This window comes from Gopherus flavomarginatus, chromosome 15, assembly GCF_025201925.1.
Source record: "Gopherus flavomarginatus isolate rGopFla2 chromosome 15, rGopFla2.mat.asm, whole genome shotgun sequence".
Lineage (NCBI taxonomy): Eukaryota > Metazoa > Chordata > Testudines > Testudinidae > Gopherus > Gopherus flavomarginatus.
Genome location: NC_066631.1, coordinates 20,237,356 through 20,256,228, shown reverse-complemented (window position 1 = coordinate 20,256,228; position 18,873 = coordinate 20,237,356). Strand labels below are relative to the sequence as shown.

At 46.8% G+C, this 18,873-nt stretch overlaps 1 protein-coding gene across 8 annotated transcripts in view; it reads left to right on the top strand.

The window, feature by feature from the left end:
- ULK1 (unc-51 like autophagy activating kinase 1) overlaps positions 1 to 18,873 on the top strand; it is a 104,040-nt gene that overhangs the window by 48,222 nt on the left and 36,945 nt on the right. For 4 of the 8 annotated variants that reach the window (XM_050923479.1, XM_050923478.1, XM_050923476.1 and 1 more), the window contains 4 exons: positions 4,247 to 4,305; positions 8,923 to 9,005; positions 13,371 to 13,421; positions 14,554 to 15,195. In XM_050923479.1, coding sequence (XP_050779436.1) covers positions 4,247 to 4,305; positions 8,923 to 9,005; positions 13,371 to 13,421; positions 14,554 to 15,195 — 835 coding nt within the window. The remainder of the gene's footprint in view (positions 1 to 4,246; positions 4,306 to 8,922; positions 9,006 to 13,370; positions 13,422 to 14,553; positions 15,196 to 18,873) is intronic. The other 4 variants (XM_050923484.1, XM_050923483.1, XM_050923480.1 and 1 more) reach the window with 3 other exon arrangements.

Sequence of the window (18,873 nt, the reverse complement as noted above, 5' to 3'; positions counted from 1 at the left end):
CTTGCTGTTTTGTTTTGTGTGTGTTACAGCAACATCTAGAAATTCCAACAGAGATCAGAACCCTTTTGTGCTGCGCCCCGGACAAATACATAGACACAGTCTCTTCCTAAAGACCTTACAGACCGAATAGGCAAGGCAGACTGGGAGGAGGGGAGAACAGGCACAGAGTGGAAGAGATTTGCCTAGAGACATGGCAGGTCATCGACGGAGCTAGGAATAGAATCCCAAACTCCTGAGTCCCAGTCCAGTGGCTTGTCTGTTAGACTGGGGATGGAGCTCGAACCAGGCACAAGAGTTAAAAATCACTCGATTCCTTATGGTCTTGATTTATTTGTAAGACGTGGTCAGGTCATAAAGTCTTGATTTAATTTTTCAGAGGAACAAGTACCACTGATGTTCGATGTTCCTGGGAGTTCCCGGTGCAGGGCGCCTCGAAAAATCAGGGTGCAGTTTTATGTGTGTGTGCGCCCGGGGCGTGTGGGGTGTTTGTAGGGAGGTTTAAGGTTTGTGATGCAACTCTTTTAAAGCTTTCAGTGGTACCATGTGCATCCAGCCGATGTAAGATCTTTCCAGGGGAGCCCAGTACCTGTCTATTCATTGTGCCAGGTATTGTCAAGAATCCTCTGTGTGACAGTGGAATGTGCCTATGAGAGAGAAATGTCAGACAATGGCAGTAGTTCAAACACTTAAGTGCTGGTCTGCCAGCTCTGAAAGAGTTAAGTGTGTGTGTGTGTGTTCTCATCCCAGCTAGCTGAAAAATTAATTTCCAAGCCTGATGCACTGAGCCTGCTGCGCTATTCTTTCCCAGTTAATTCTCCTAGATAAGTACTAGGATTATGTGCCATTTAAAACAACCATAAGGAATTTACACTGTGAAATGAGCCTTCAGTGTAACTGATGAAGGTTTTTAGACCTGGAACTTAAACAAGACTTTTGTTTGGAAAGCAGGCTGGTTTTTTATAGCCCCAAACTGAGTTAGCCAGAGCTAGTCCTGTATTGTTAGGGATGAGAAATTCCTCTTCTAGACTTGCAGCTGGTTTCTGCAGGATTTGGGGGAACTGTGCTGATTTAAACGCACACCAGCAGCAGGTTGTGGCTAGTCAGCTAGGGGAAGAGAGTGAGAATGACGCGGTAGGCTGGTGCTTAGCATGCTCACGTAGGCTGTGGGAGATACAGATTTAAGTACCTGCTCCAATGACTAATTATTTATATACAGTAGAACAGGAGAGCTTGAGAGAGCTGCTGAAATGTAGGAGACCCAAGTTGAGATCTCTTCTCCATTGAATTGAACCTGGGGCTAAAGGTGATCTGCCTGCTTCCCTCCCCCAGTGTTTTGTGAATCTAGTCCTCTCTGGTTTTTGTCAAGGTGCCTGAAATCCAAACAAAATGGGTTAGTCGAAATGAAAGGTTCAGACTCTTATTTTTTTAACTTTTGAGTTCGTCACGACTTTTTGGTTTTGGTTTGACCTGAAACAGAACTTATTTTCAGTTTTTCAGAATTTCCAGCAAATGGAAACAGCCATTATTTGCCCAGCTGTACCTGTGAATTTCTATTCTTGTGGGGGCGGGAAGGGCAGTATATTAGCCCAAAAAAGCATGGGATGGTTAGTGCAGTCAATAGGCTGTTGACATCTGAGTGCTCCCAACAGCCTTGATGAGCACTGCCTGTGCAGCCAGATGGTTATTGTAGGTCTAGTCTTAGCTTACTCCTAGGAGTGGGGCTGGATGGCTCAGTTGCTTAGTAATGGGGTTACACTAAGATGAAGGCCTGTCTGGGCCCATTAGTGATCAGAAGTGTTATCTGAGGGGGTTTGGTGGCCAATCTGAACTGGGTTTGGTAATGTCAGTCCATTTCCCAGCAGACACATGGTTACATCGTAGTTACCAATGCTGCAGTAAGGACCATCTTGGGCAGCTTCAGCTAAGGGACCAAGGTTTAGTTGGGCAGGGATTAAACCACCCTTCCACTTCTAGATGTGCTGCCTCCAGAACAGGTGAGAAGCACATCGCTAAGCCAGTGTGGGGGAAACTTGCAGTAAAACCTGTTCAGGAAATAAATGCAAGACTCCCTTCTCCAAACCTATCCGTCCAAACTTTTCATAATCCCTAAACTGCCTTTTTACATTTTAAAACGGGGGAGTTGTGTTAAAGGGTTTTATTTGTGCTCAGAAAACATGCTCCCAATTAACTTACACTTTAAAGATGTGCTCCTTTTGATATACTGCATCTGTTACTTCTAGGAAGCTTCTGACAAAATGTTTGTTTGAAATAGATCAGAGATTCATTGTATGTCTAAAACAATTGAGCTGTTGAACCAGGGAGTGAATAAAGAAGACAGCCAATCCTTGTATCTCTTGCTGACATGAATAAGCACTTAACCTGATCACTGTGGAACTGTATTCCTACTTGTAGGGTTCTGTGTGTGCGTGTCCCCATCGCACTGCTGCCAGCCTCCTCTGTGCCTTGTGTGCCCTGGCTTGTTTGAAATTGGACGAACAATAGATGCGAATTGCAGAGTGGAATCCATGTGGGGAAGAATAAAAAAAAAAAAAGGCAGATTTATACTGAAGTAAATCAGGTTAGACTGCCGGGCTTGGGAACGCCGTCACATGGATTGTCTTCTGCGAAGCAACCACCTCTGCTGAACAGGGGGTTGCTTAACATTTTTGTGAAACTGGAAAACTGAGCATATCGCTGCTCCCCAGTTTTGTCCTACCTCTTTCCATGAAATAATGAGGGATAGGCTGCCGCAGAAAGGAAATCTAGGACAGCTTTCTTGTTCCACTGAAGGAGAAGCTCTGCTTCCCTTTAGGAAGCTGTGTGTGTACATGAGCGCATGTGTGAGCTTAGAAACAATAGCTTTGTCACGAACTCTGATCAGCTGAAGTTTTGCAGCCCCCTAAGGGCCAGAAGTCAACTTGTCTCCCATTGGCTTCACTCAGCTTTCGATTTGTCCCAGTAGCTGTTGATTTGTCCCAGTAGCTGTTGTTAGCTGAGTTTTCACCTTCAGGCCTGCAGGTGCCGTTTGAAACAGGGGTGGCATGCTGTGAAGTGCTGGCTAAACACAATGGCAAAACAACCATGCCACTGCTTGTCCGACCTCTAAGCGTGCTGCAGCAGTGACCATTCACACCTGTCCATGGTCCGGTTTGTCTGCATTGCTCCCGCTGGTTCCTTAAGCATCTTAGCTGACCTGAAATGCTTCCAGTGCAGAAATGGAACTGGATGGGAGGAAGGGCTCAAGGTCTTTTGGTAAATCTGCCTGGTTCTCTGCTGATCCCCCGGGTCAGGACAAACTGCCTGTGACCTCCCAGTGCCTCCTGCAGCAATGATCGGGCCAGAGCATGACTCTTTCCCTTCTCTCTTCCCCGTTCCCCCTCTCCTCCATGTCTGTGGTTTGCATGCCCAGCCAGCCCCCACTGCGTTCCGTTAGAGACTGTTGGTCTAGGCTGAAAGCTTCTGCACACTACCAACGCTCTGGGGGCAATGTACAGGTCCTGTGTTATTTAGTTCATAAAAAAACAAACACAAGCGGAACAGCATGAGGAGGCTGTATGGGACTTTGCTTATTTCCTGGAGACTTTATTTTTAACGTTGGACGCTAACCTCTCGTCGTGGGTTGCTTCATTTTTTTGATTCTCATCTCTCCCAGAATTTGGTTTCTTTATGATCATGACCAGAAACTGTCTCCCTTCAGTGATAACAGCTGGAGCTTGAGAACTGCTGGCAAAGGACTCTAGGATCTGGTTGTCTTGATGTTTCCCTGTTTCTCAAGAGAACTGGAGTTCTCCACTGTTGCCTTTCACATCAACAATCTCCCCTGCCCCCTTTTTTAAGACCCTGAAGCACTAATCCACGTTCTCTGCAGGAGCTGCCATTCATCATGTGGGACTCCTGGCATCTGCAATTATATAGCCTCCTGGGAGAGGCTATTAGGGCAGCTTAGAACTGAGCTGCAGAACTCATGGAAATGAAGCTGAGCCTTCAGGAAAGGAGAAGCAAATAGAATCAGGTCAGGGACAAAAATACAGGAGGCTGAAATACTATATTTTCAGTCCACGCTGCAGTCTGGGTATTGCTATCTGTAGGGTCTCCTGAAATCGAAACTGCTTTCAGTGCTAGTTCAGCAGGAGGAAAGCAACCGCAGTACACTTCAAAGCAATTGTGAAATAGGTTAAAATCCTAATAATTCGCCTCCCTGTGTTGTTGCAAGCTGCTCTAGACACATTTTCTTTCTTCTTCATAGGCCAGCAGCCCTCAAGATCTTCGTCTCTTCTATGAGAAAAACAAGATGCTGATGCCCAAGTAAGCATTCTTCCAGCATTACTATTTTTTTCCACTTGCTTACTCTGTCTGTATTTACACCTGTCCTCTTGTGCCATCAGCTCATCATATTGGGGATATGACTTAAATGTTTGGCCACCTGCCTCTACATTCCTTAACCAGCAGCAATGTGGTCCAGAGAGTGTCAGGCTGCTGCTAGATTGCCCGAATTGGCTCCGTCTCCTCCACATACACCCATTTCGCTGCTGCATGCACCCTAGAACATGCTTGTTATGGAAGCTGCCCTGCTGAATAGAGGCTTTTTGCAAGTGATTTCCAAGGGCCTTGTTCCCTGTGTGCAAGTTCGCCTTCCCCTGTCAGGTACTACCTCTGGGGTTTGAGAGCAGCCATGGTTTTCCCCCTTGCAAGCTCTTCCCAACACAGCATCCAATACTGCAGGCTCTCCCAGCAGCACTAGTCCTGTAACACACTTACTGCATGTAGGTTACATACCCAGTTTCCCACATGCCAGGAAAGCCACTTCCCCAGCCTGTAGCCCTTTCAGAGGGAAACACAGAGGTGGGTGAGTGCCCCTGGCATGTGGAAATTGCTCCAATTCCCAGGGTGTGTGTCAGGAGAGCAGCGCTTTCATCCCGGAGTGGTATGAACTCACTGCTGGAATAACGAAGTCGCTGATTCAGAGTGCCTTTTTTTTTTTAAATGAGTGGGAGCTTTTATTTTGTTGCTGTGCTCTTAAATGAGAGCCATGCTGTCTCCTCTAGAAACCTCCCTCAGTCTTTCTAGAGATGGACTTAAACCCACGCTCCAGATCCTCTGAACCTTGGGAAGCTCAAGGATGACATTTAACTGAGGTGGGGGACAAAAGAAAAGTGACTGCCCATAAACTGTCCTATGGGACCTGACGACATACCCCAAGCTGCTAGATGGAATTGGTGCAGAGGGTGTATAGTTTAATAGTGTGTATAACTTTGTAGGGCATGAGTTTGTTGTGTCAGGGTGCGTATGGTTAGCTTATCTCTTAAAGTAGCCACAAAAGGTAGTGTATTGGGAAGTCAAGAAATGAAAACTTTATAAATCCAGAACGATGGCCAACATGCGTGAATTACTTAGTTTCGCTTTCTTTTCTTGTGATGAAAATGATGATTATGATCAAAGCATTGAATGTTGTGAGCCCTGCCCCCTCCTTGTGCTCAGAGCCCAAGGGATGATGGGAGTCAGAACAGCCTTATGGTGGGAGGAGCCCGTGGCAGAAAGTGAAGCAGATGTGCCCTCCCGCTCACCCTTAAAAATAAATCCATGTTCCCCTATGAGTCTGTACACTTTTAATGGCTGGGAAATATAATCACTTCCAGGAAAAGCCTTTTTCCACCAGTAGAGCCATTCTGCCCTGGCAGCATTGTGAATTGCTGAGCACTCCGAAGGAGGCAGTCAGTGATTAAAAATGAAACCGGGTGATGATACAGTGAGAGACAGAGGTTGGCCATCCTTATTTATCAGCGCTGCATTTGAATTAAGAAGGCCCCGCAAAAAAACAGACCCACAGTCTTTTTTGTGTTACCATTTTTCTTCCAACTCATGGATTTTGGAGAGTGTCTTCATAATGTGTGCCACAGTCTGTGCCGTTTCTTGAGTAAACCTGGATAAAACAGCCTTCTCGGCCTGGCTAATGAAACCCAAAACCACCCGAGAGCCCTCGTCCTCATCTGCCTGGGCAGTGCCAGCCTCTGGTTATGTTCTCCTCGGGGCTAATCAGCCTGGCACACCTGTTCCCCACCCACTGGCATAGTCACCAGAGAAGAAATGTAGTTTGGTTGGGGTGGGGGAGAGGGGGGAGAAGACTCATTAAACTCTCAGTAGAAATCTCTGTTCCTCATGAGCTGACATGACTGCGGATGGGTAAAATGCCACTCTGGGGCGGTAAGCTCGCACCAGGCGCAGCAAGCCAGACGGCCTCGTTATTTTATTGTAATTTAGTACTGGTCAAAATAACTTCTGGGTGGGGTATGGAGGAGGAATTGTTTTTATTGTTCATATTAAATAGCTTGGCCTAGGCCTTGGGGAAACAGTGCTGTAGGGTAGCCAAGCTTTTAACTTCTGAGAGACAGGGCATAAGGCAGCAGAGGGGAAAGCCACACGTGAAGTGGGGGGGTGATTCCCAAGGGGAGGAGCCATGCCCACCCTGGCTCTGATCCAGCTAGCACACTGAGAACGGAGCGTAGCCCACAGCAGGGCAAGTGGGACACGTGCCTAACATCCTGAACAGATATGTACTTGGGGCAGCAGCTAGCCCTTTGTGCCACTGCAGCTACGGTCTGTTTTTAGCCCGGTGCCTCTATCAGAGCTAGTGTGGGCATGTCTTCTCCAGCTGGTTGTTATGCTCTCAGCTCAAAGTGAGCATGCATTCTGCCATCTGACCTTAGGCATTGCACTTAACCTGCCTGATTTTTTTTGACTGTAAAACTGCAAAAAAGCTGAACCTTGCTAGAAAAAGGAAGCTGTGTCTTAGAGGAGCTATTTCTGTTTCCCATCGTGTGTGCAATGGATAAATAAATTACCACCACAGTTCTCGGGGACTGCAGTCCATAAGCACTGGCGTATCGTCCAGGACAGCTCGCATAGCTATGGTTCTTGGGCTACTTCTATTGTGTGTTTCTAGGGGTACCACCTTCTGACAACTACCTTGAACACCACATCTTGGCTGCGACCACGTGTAGCCTCAGTTTAATATTAGGGTCTGTCTATGCTGCAGTTGTGGGCTGTGATTGCAGCTCGTGTAGATGTACCTGAGCTAGCTGAATATAGCTACGTTGGGTCAAGGAGCTGTGAAGTCATGGCAGCATAGGCTTTTACTGCAGGCTTTGCAAGCCTACCCAGGATTCAGGGTAACTACTCGTGGGACTAGCCTGTGCTGAAGTTCTCTCTGCTGCAGCTTTGCTGGTCTGGGACCTGTGCTGGCTACCTTAAAATTAGATCAGCTGTGCTACATCTTTTGCAATCATACCCCGGGATTGCAGCATAAACATATCCTTAGATGCATCCTCTCTGGGGGTCCAGATACCCTCTCCTGGGTAATGTTTTGTGCCTGGAAGAGATTGCAAAACACTTCCTTCTGCACAAACAAGGCTGGTGTGATGCTTGCAAAGACTGTGTTCTAGGAATTGCTGGGTCCGAATTCCTCTGAGAGAGGCCCAGGGCTTTGCAGAAAAAATAACTGACTAGTTTCAAAGCCTTCCTAAATAGATCTTGCCTAATGGCTTCTGTTTCACTCTTGCCTGAGCAAGACAGTGTTAATGCTCGCCAGCACTCTCCCCTCTGGCCCCAGCCGCTCTCCTTTTACTTTGTTTTCATTCATATCTACGCCGGGGAGGGAGAAGGTGGAACTAATGCAGAATTGCCAGACGGGTAAATAGGTATCTGCTCCCCCTGTCAAAGTTAAGCTTGTTTCCTGCCTGTCATGGGGAGGGTCGACCCTGCTCTGCGGAGGTGGGCCGGAGCAAGCTGTGTGTTCCACGACAGTGGTTGGCTGTGGGCTCTGTGCAGTTACAATCCCTGTGCAGATGGCGCATGGCATTACCTTAGCTGACCCCCACGAAGGGAGGGAGGGGAGGCTGTTCGACTGCAGGGATGGTGCTCTGCCCAGCCGTGATAAACGGAGCTAATGCTGACAGAGCCTAGATCTGGCTACATCTCATTTGGAGAGCTCTGCTCTCTCTGGGGTCAGGTCTCAGCCATTATTCCCCAGCACTGGCCTTCCTAGTCGCTGAGGGAAATCAACAATGCTCTATCCATTCACGCAAAAGCTGAATTACCTGTTCCCCTCCCTCATACATACAGTGATTCTCTGCCCCTCCTGGTGCGGCTGTGTATCAACAACTTGGCCCCAGGCATCTAAGCTCAACTCCCACCACCTTGGGAGGTAGCAGGGGTCGATTGATTTGCTTCTGTGTGCTGTGACTGCCCTTAAAAAAATGGACACAACACACCTTCCCCCCCCCTCCAAGGCATTTGCCTTTATCCCACTTTTCTTTTTACATACTGTGGGGAAATACTGCATTAATTTTAACTCCTTGTGGGTGGCAAAGGGCCAAATTTTGGGGCACCCACTGAAAATACTATTGAACAGATAATTTTTTTAAGGGCAGATGCTGTTCTTATGTAAACTGTCTGTGTCTTTTAACATAAAAATGTAGTGAAATCAGTAGTAAATTGGTAATGCTGATCTCCAGGAACCATTGTGGGTTTTAACAGGAAGCTTCCATCCAATAAAGTGTTCCTTCTTGGTGAGCTGTTTCATTTACTCTGTGATACATGTCGTACATGAAATAGAAACCACTGAGAACCCAACCAGATCACTATAAAGTCATTCTCAAAAGCAAGGCTCTGCAGATGCTCATGGAAGAGGTCTTTAAACGTAGAGTAGCCAGAGCTTTAACACTAGCAAAACAGGGATTTGGGCATGAGAACCACTGGGACAAAAATAGTGGTTTCCTCATTCAGTTCCTCTGCAATGGACATGCATTCTGTTTCTAGCCCAGCAGGTGCAAGGTGATGTTTCTAGTTTGCATTCGCTCATATTTAAGAGCTGTTAAAGGTGTCTGTAAGTTTTAACTTTTGTTTTAAACTCTCTAAAAATCCTAGCATCCCCAGGGAGACATCCAGCCACCTGAGGCAGCTGCTGCTGGGTCTTCTGCAGCGCAATCATAAGGACCGCATGGACTTCGGTAAGAGAGTCACCTGTTCTAGGGATTGAGACAAAATGAAAGCAAATGGTGTCTGTGGTGGCTTCACCTTTTTAGTATCGTTACACTCCATGTCTCTGTGCGTTTGTTGACACTACATCATGCGGTGGATAGAATACCAGGGAGTTCCAGCTGCCCGAGGGTCAACATGATCCTTGGATTTTATTCCAACTGAATGTACGAACTGCAAAGTTCAGTGCTTACCCCAGTTGACTTTGAACTCTTGCATCAGATTTCCATTCCCCTTATTGGTGCTGAATGCCACCTGCCTTCCCTCGTGGACACCCACACCCGGCAGTCTGACCTTCAACTTTTGCAACCTGTTTTGTGTCTGCCAAAATGACATGACAGATGAACATCTGTCTGTGTCCTTGTCACAGTGTGTTACTCCCCCACTAGTCTGCATGCACCTCCTCACCTCTGGTTCCTCTCCTGTGCCTGCTGCTACTCACACACCACACACAATATGTATGATAAATGATCCATTATCCCCTCCACCCATGAAGCCAGCACAAGAAACCTCAACCTGTTTATCAGTTCCTTCCCTCGTCAGCAGGGTTTTCACAGAACTGTCCATCTTCCCTTCCCAGGGCTTTTATGACCTTTCCAGCCTTCACCCTCAGAGTGTCGCCTGGCACTTCCTACTCCCTGCAGATATCTCACCCAGGCTTTGTGCCCGGCTGGCTTGGAGAGGTCCCTGGGTAACCCCGATTACCCAGGGATCACAGGTGCCACTTCCAGCCAATCCTCCTCCTGTGATCTGTAATGCTTACTCCGATCAGGGCTTCACATGGGGCTCCTTGATTCCATTTTTCAGGGGAAAACAAGGCACAGGTACCCAAAGTCCCTGAAAGGGGCCAGCTCCCCTTGTGACAGTTCTGCTTGATCTGTTTCCACCCAGAGCACAGCTAAACCCTTTTCAATGGGGTAGAAGACAGAAGAAGAAAAACATACCTCAGAGAGGGGTTTGGACATTACAGAATTCATTCGTACACAGGGTGCGGAGCAAAGAATAAAATTAAAAGCTATGTTTTCATTGTCACAATGCCGGTAGCCAAATAGATCCATTTCATCTACCAGCCTCTTGGTCCTGGCCCTGTGCAAGCCTGTTCAAGTGGCATCCCTGAAACTAATTTCCTGGAATAGAAGCCATGTTGCATCTTTGTGCTAAATATGAATGTAGTGAGATGCAAAGTGAATGGCTGCATATGCCTTTGCCTAGCTAGCGGTAGTTGCCCTCGGAATGAAGTGGAATGTGTGGCTAACCACATGGGTGCACCTACTGTACGTGTCTGTGTTTCTGAAATGTTGTTGCTCTTTGTCTAGGCTTCAGATAGAAGTGCTTGATTTTAGAATTGGCCAAGTGGGTTTCCCTGGTGGACAGCATGCTGTCAGTCCTGGTTAATGCAAATCGGTTTGCTATCTCGGTTCTTCTCGGAGTGGAGCTATTGGTGAAACCTTTTCTTGAATCCCCTGATATCTGGATAAAATAAGTGAATGGATTAACCGGGACTGAATGTAATTACACCACCTTGGTTATAAAAGTTTTGATGTGGAGCAGGACGCATGGCTTAGAGGAAATTTGCATTTTCAAAGGAGTGCTAATCAATATTACAGATAGACTGCTCAGAGCCTGTTCAATGGTTGCGTATGGGTCTTCTGTTGAGAGTGGAATTCACCTGGTGCAGTGGGTCTCAACCTTTTCCAGCAACCTCATGTTACAAAAGAAATTAAGTGGGGAATCTCCTTCCCATCTAGTGATGAGCTGAATGGCCATAGGTGCCTGCCCCCAGACTGCTTCATTATCCGCTGGGGGTAGTGACCTTCAGCTCTAGAAAGCATGTGTTAGTAGCATCTAGTGCTGAGGAGATCTGGGACAATATGTTTAGATTGCATTGGGAATAATAGCCATGACAGTTGCAACAGATTCTACTGGTTTATGGTTGCTGCCTGGTTCTTACTACTGTGTGTGGGTTTTTTTTACTTAAGTGACACTCATATAAGATTCACCCCTTTCTGGGGTGGAGTTACCTATATTCTGTCCATAAGCCTTAGCCAAGCCACTCCTTTATCAACTGCTTTGTGTGACTATAATTCACACATCTCGATGCTACTGGCTATGCCAGAATGCTGCCAATCAGTCAGGAGAGAGCCAGGCCATGATTTATTGAGAACAGTGTATGTCTCTGCACCCAGGTCTGATTCTTTGTTCCTCTCCTCGCTGGCCTAGGTCTTCCCTCCCACTGAGAGCATTTGAGCTGCCTCCCTACCTGTGACAAAACTACCCGACCGTCTTCTCTTTCCAGGCTCTCCTTTCCATGTCCAAGCCTTGGACTCTTCTGTGGGTCTGGAGGCTGTTTTCTGTTGGACACATATGAACTGAAGGGGTCCATTGGCTCTGCTCTTTGCCTCTCCGATTTTGGTATTTAAAAAAAAAAAAAATCCCTGTTGCTTTCACAGCAAGTGGATACAAAAGCAGGTATTTTATAAGGGAAGGGCTGACATCTTCTAGTGCTCATAGAATTAGAATATATTTATATTCTGTGTACAGCCAGAATTAAGTGGTGAGGAGCTCTTCTGTGAGGACGGAGGTATATTGTTTCCCCTTTCTCCCTGAGGTTCTCAGTGAGGATCAGTTTGCTGATCCTGGTTTCTGTTAATCCCCCTTGAGGTGTGTGGATGGCCTTGTGAGCATATAGCCCCCCTGCACCGCAGAAGGTTCATGTAACAGCATTATGTGATAGTCTGAACGTCATTTAATTGGCGAGGAGAACAGCAGCTGGGAGGCTTAGAACCTGATCTCCATGGTTTGGTGCTTCTCTTAATTCCACGATCATTTAAAGGAAAACCACATGGGTCCCAAGTTTGTACATTTCCTGTTGTTAATTTGGCAGCTGTTTACATCGCCCTAACATTTATAAAATCCTGGATGTTGCAACAGGAAATCCTCACTGGGAAAACAAGCTGAACCCCCTGTGTTTAGCCAGGTGATCCGTCGTGGGCAGTGACTCAACGCTGCTGAACCCTGAAAGATAATAGTTGTTGACTAATAGAGGAGGGTGACAGTGTGGAGGCAGAAGAAGGTGAGAAATAGATGAGTCTAGGAGGGAGGGTTGGAAGTGAGGGATGGAAAAAGGTACAGAAAGTCTCTGCAGTGAGCTAGAACAGGAGCACTGTGGGGGATCAGAAGGGGTTCTACTGCCATCAATCAAGAGAGCAGATGCCTGCAGCTGGCATATAGGAAAGCCCAGGGCTCTCTGCTTGTGACCTGAGTGCTGGATGGACAGCCTCGGAAAAGGAAGCTCCTGCCTATCGTGGTTAGACTTTCCAGGCCTTGGGGCCCCCGAGACTGTTTGACTGCAAGTTATGGAGGTCCCAGCTCCCTTCGGGACTGGTTATAATTTAGCGTGATAAGTGTATAGGCTCCTCTGCTTTGTAGTGTACAGGAGAAAAAACTCTGAGTTGATTTGTTGCTCCTTGATGATGCCCCGATTACCCAGGGATCTCAAGTTATCTCCCTCTTAATTGTTTGGCTACATTAGGTTTTCTCCTGTGTAAGGTTAGGTTTTCTCTTGTGTAACAGAAACCTCCTTCACTTATCCCCTAAATCCTATCCACACTCATCCCAGTTTTCGGCATGTTCCCTGTTCTTCTCCTAGCATCTGGTGACCCTCCATCATTTTGGTACCCAGAATAAACGCTCCTGCCATTTCTAATGCAGTTAATAGGCTCTGAACATGTACTTGGGTGCATGCCAGGGTTGAAACTTGCCATGAAATTTGTCTTAGTCTTTTCTCCTGTCTGCACATGACAGTAAGGTCCACTGGAACTGGCTGACTGTCTACTTCTCCTCCAGTGCCATGGAGAAAGAGTTGCTCTGCGGTGACCTCTTGAGCCCCCAGAGGAATCAGGATAATTCTCCTTTTATGGTGTTTTGGCAAGGCGCGTTTTCTCCCCCTTATCACCTGCAATCTCCCTTACTTCCTTTACAAAAGCATCCAATCCAGACATGTCTAATCATGCCTTTACCCCTCTGATTCTCCAGGAAGCTGACTTAGCATAGGTGAATGGGAGAAGATCATGCACTGTATTTTCACGCCTTGCAACATGCACGCCCCTGTGACTTTCCAGGACACAACAGGCTTCCTTGAACTGACCCTCCATCCAGTCCCCAGCCTGTCTCCTTAGAACAATGCTAAGTATAATTGCAGCCTATGGATAGTCTAACTGGGACAAGCAGACTGTAGATCATAGAATGGAAAAATACCAAATAACTTTCCCAGCTTTGTAAATTGTTTGGACACATAGCATTTTACTTACACTGAACCGTTATTCCTCTGTTTTCAGATGAGTTTTTCCATCACCCTTTCTTGGATGCAAGTGCCTCTATGAAAAAATGTAAGTGTTAATATTTTTATTTAAACTTTAACAAGCCATGATTTACCTTCCCGTAATCACTAAGCCCCAAAAGAGAGAGCTGTCTCTTAGTCCTTTTGGTTATTTGAGCATTGACTTGGGCTTCATCACTGGGTTGAGTTCAAGCTCTCTGGATTTTGCAGCTGAAATATGTTTGAATCTGCTGAATTATCTTTAAAAGCTGGATTTCCTTGGTCTGTTTAAGGACCTAAAGTGGAACTAAATCTAGCTTTTGTGTGTATGTATGGATGGCTTTCTTCTTGGAAATGACTGAGCTTTCAAACGCTTATGGGTAAACAAGGTTATGCTGCTTATATCTCCCTCTCACCTGTGTGTATAAGACAATTAATAACAGTGGATGGTGGCCAGGATGTACACTAATAGTCTAATTGTGAAAATGCCCCAAGCCACGTATCCATTACCCATTTGTTGGGCTGCACTGAATAGCAGGTACTGGAGAGCAGTGCAGTCTTTTGGACCAAATCCAGGTTTTAACTCCAGGTTCTTCCAAGTTCTCTTGCTGTAGAGGGGTTTATTTTGGATACTTGTGACTGAAGCCAGTTGAAAAATTGTAAAACGTTTTCCACTGGCAATTCCTCCCCCCCCCCTCTTTTTTTTTTTAATCAAAATGTTTTGAATCTGTTGCAATTTTCCAACCCGCTTTACTCATCACCTTTTAAATTAAAAGTGGAATTCAGCGTCCAACCCAGAATCACTATCACGGTACTGGGTAATTTCCCCCCCGACCAAGATGCTCCCCCCTTATCAGAGCTCTATAAAGAGTGCTCGACCATTGTTTTTACAGAGGACTCTCATTAGGCCTCTTCTTAAGCTCCTGTTTAAATATTGAAGCCAAGACTTTCAGCAGTGGCTGTCGATTTTGGGTGGCCAACCTTGAACGATCTCAAAGAGGCCTGATTTTCAGAGGGTGAATGCGCAGTACTTTCTGAACATTAGGCCCCTTTCACGACTTTCAAGGTGGACTCCCAAAAAACGAGGTGTTGCTTGTCGCTCTTGACAGTCTTGCTCTGGGAAAACATGGTTCCAAGGCAGGAGTTCTGGTTTATCCCTGATGCACATTGTAAACACTCCCCCACCTTAACTGTGTGCTTAGGTGACCGTACCACGGGCAGGAAAAGATTCTTCTGGTTTAGGGCCACTTACAAGCCAGCCCGGCCCCTTCCGCCAGCTGCACCATCGCCGTGTGAGGTGAGCCCTGCAAAGCGGGGCTGCCCCACAGGCGGGAAAGGACTCTGTTTGCTTAAGGAAACTCCCAAGCCATCCGGGCGCACAGCACAAGCCACGCCGCCACTGTCGGGGACAAGCCCTTCAAAGCCTGACTGCCCTGCAGACAAGGAAGGACTCTGCCTGCCTAGGGAAGGTCCCAAGCCAGCTCGGCCCGCATCTCTCGCCATGCCACCACTCTGGGGGATGAGGCCCTCAGAGTCTGACCTTCCCACAGGCAGGCAACGATTCTTGCAACCCTGGCTTGCCCACCCACCAGCCCAGCTCTCATGTCCAGCTGCATTGTCTCCATGGAGGGCCAGCCCTGTACCGCAGGGAACCCCACACAGGCAGGAAAGGATTCTCCTTACTTGCCCTCCATTTCCAGCGTCACCCACACCCTCAGAGTGCGGAAAGCAGGCACACTGCCACAGGAAGGAGAGGGTTCTCCTGGCTCAGCCTTCAACTCCAACTGCACCTAGGCTACTGATGCGGGGCACTGGCCCTGTACAATGGCCACCTCTGCGGGCAGGTAAGGACCTTCCTTATTTGAAGCTGCCCACCAGCCTGCCTGGTCCCCGCCACTAGACATATGTGTAAAGCCTGGGACAGGGAAAGACTGATATTGCTTTAAACAAGAAGAGGGAAGGAATTCTCGTCATCGCCCTCAGAGGTGTTGGACTGTGGTCTTTTGTTGGGAGGCCTGTTGTTTGGGTAGATGGCTCTTGCGGCCTGCCCTGGAGGTCTGTACTCTGACAGTTGACTGTAGTGGAAGCACCCAATGGATGGAGGCCTCCAGGAGGTTGAAGGTTCATGGAGAGTGTGGCTTGGACTGCTAAGAGCTGAGATGAGGGAGGTTAGCTGTGGGAACTTGGCTCCTTTTGATCCCTGCATAGGGGAGGTAAGGCAGGAAGAGCCAGCTTGCGAGTGGTAGGCCAGGGGCAATGGGTATAATATCACTGTCACTTGAAGTCTCATCTGAAGCATGCAGAACATCGTCTGACAGGAATCTCCTTTGGGATCCATGCAGTTTAACGCGAGGACCGTGCCTGCAGTTACACTTTGACTTGCTCAGGGATGAAGCCCCCTGACTTCGGGTGCAGAACATGGATCTTGCTGGGTACTGCTGCAGGCCTCCTGTTAGTCCATCTAGCCCTTCCACTGGGCATGGGGGCATGAGAGAGGTCTGAATAGCTGCAGAATGTCACTCCCAGAATGGATTCATTTGTGAGAATCCCCATGCCAGGATCATAATGGGAACAATTTTAGAGATTGTCCTATTGCGTCTCAGATATCCTCTATCCACTGGATCTGATAAGAAAACTGCCACTGACTTCGACAGAAGCAGGATTGGGTCTCTGGCATTTCCATCTAAGAGTTTAGGACACCTGTAGCCCATAACCTGCTCTGGCTTCCAGTATTTCCAAGTAACAATTCTTTTTGTGAAATATTTGTATTGAGGTATCAGGTAGAGCAGGGTTGGACAACCTGAGCCTGAGAAGGAGCCAGAATTTACCAATATACATTGCCAAAGAGCCACAGTAATATGTCAGCAGTCCTCCATCAGCTCTCCTCCACCCCACTGCCAGGACCTCCCACCCACCAGCAGCCCCGCCGATCCTCCCTTCCTGCACCTCCTGATCAGCTGTTCCGTGGTGTGTAGGAGGCTCGGGAGGGCGAGGGAAGGTGTGAGGGCACAGCAGGCTCGGGAGGGGGTGGGAAGGGGTGGAGTGGGGGCAGGGCCTGTGGCAGAATCAGGGTTTGAGCAGTGACCACCCCCCGGCACATTGGAAAGTTGGCACCTGTAACGCCGGCCCCAGAGTTGATGCCTATACAAGGAGCTGCAGGTTGGCCGCCCCTGAGGCAGAGGCATCAGTTAAGATCAAGGCCCTATTGTGGGAGGCACAGCGCTTAGAGACATACGCTTAAAGACAGTCCCTGCCCTAAAGGGCTCACAGTTTACACAGCTAAGATAGACAAAGGGTGGGAGAGGAAACAGGCCTGTGTAGGCAAGGTGATTTGCAAGGTGATTCTGCTGCAGACTGCCACATGGCAGTCTGCAGCAGAGCTGGGAATGCAACCCAGGCCTCCTGAACCCATCTAATGGCCTCTCCTTTACAGTTCTGAGGTGTATTTCCCTCCCACATCCATCCTCCTCCATGGTGAGACAAGGGCCCCAAGGCTGGTGGCCTTCAGGGCATGCTGCAAGAGCTATTGACTTGCCACTGGCTTTAGCCTGAGTGGTGGCATTGGGGCCTTGGGTTTTATTAACTTGTGTTGTGTGTGTGTGTGTGTCTTTGTTGTTTATTTAACTTGTGGGTTTTGTACCTGTGATGAGAGATGTATCTTAGAAGTGTAAAAATATTAATAAAATCTTAAAATACAGCCTTCTAGTAAGAATGTCATTTGTCTGTAGATAGATGTGGCAGTGCCTTGGATAGGCGTGTGATATTGGTTACAGTGTATTATTGTAACTGAGCACGAGGAAGCATAATTAAGGTTGTTGTGACCAGTAAATACAATTGCATTAAGTGGAATATATACTGATCACCATATTTTGGGGTTGGGAAGGAATTTTCCCCCAGGTCAGATTAGCAGAGATCCTGGAGGTTTTTTGCCTTCCTCTGCAGCATGGGACATGGGTCACTTGCAGATTTAAACTAATGTAAATGTGAATTCTATGTAACTTGAAGTCTTTAAACCATGATTTCAGGACTTCAGTAACTCGATCAGAGGTTAGGGGTCTAATCAGGGTTTGGGTGGGTGAGGCTCTGTGTCCTGCAACATGAAAGAGGTCAAACTAGATTATCATGATGGTCCCTGATGACCTTAAAGTCTATGAGTCTATAATGTAATCTCTTTTTCCCCTGTTTATGACTAATGTATAACTTGATATCTCTTTGAACCTGGCTTGCAAGAGAGATGCAAGGTAGCATGAGCAAATATTATGCATTAATGTGATATATAATACTGGTGAGATGGTTCAATGTCTGGAACAATATGTTCAGTTTAGTACACTTGACATATAGCTCTGATACCAACTTTCAGATCTTACTGTGCATACTCACAAAGCAAAGAACAGCAAAATCATCTGTAAATCTAACTACCTGCACATGTTACAATAGCTACATTTCAAATACGGTATTTTCTGAAACTCAGAGGTTTAAAGGTAAATTTTTACTTACTTCATCTTTTGCTTCTGTACCTTGCAACCTCCAAAATATTGCCTCATCGGGAATTGATGCTGAGGCTTCAGCAGTTAAAAAAAAAAAATAACAAAAACAAAACAAGAGAGCTACAGCTTTTTACAAAATTCTATCCAGCTGGTTTATGTGACAAGTGGATGCCAGATGGAGACTTTTTACACCACATTTCAGCCCCAGATGACCTTTCAAGACAATTTATATAGCCCCTGGCAAAATAAAGGTTCTGCTGGAAATCATGGCACCCTAGTGGTTGCAACTGCTTTTACGTAGGCCTCGGTTCTGCAGTAAGAACTATGCAGGGCTGTGCCAACTTGCTTCTCAGAGCAAAACTGCCCCTTTGGGCTGTGCTCCATTTTGGAATCTGTTGGCATGAGAATATTGACGTTGCTACCATCCATAACTCCATTGTTGGGACAAGCTGGAGAAGATAATTACGAGAGCTAATTCCTTTATGTTACCATGATGCCTGGCAATTTTAGGATTTGGGGTGGGGAACATAATTGGTGTTACTATCTTTCTGTCCAGATTACAGATGAAAACATCATGTTCCAAAAGTGTATTCATTTTAAATGGAGAGTGAATGCCTTGAAGGCAGAAATCAGGAATGAGTGCATTTCTTTCAAGCGGTTGTGTATTGCTGTCATGTGCCTTTTTTGGGGTAAAGGGGGACTCAAACGTATAATTACAGTGGAACCTGACTAATTCACAGAGACTGAAAGCCCCTGTTGTAAGTGACCAGATCTTGTGAGTTAGTTAGTGTGTGAAGTCAATGAGGGGCCCGCATGAAATAATAAAATAACAATCAAGGAGGCTGCGTCCAAAGATGCATTTAGTTCATTTACTTTAGCAGCTGTAATTTAGTTTGAATTCAGCAAAAGTCTTTATTCCTGCCCTTAGATTTATGGAATACCTGTCCAGTGAAAATAGACAAAAATAGAAGGAAAAGCCCCAAATTCAGCCAAGTTCCCAAATAGTAAAAATGATCATCCAAGGGAAAAATAAAC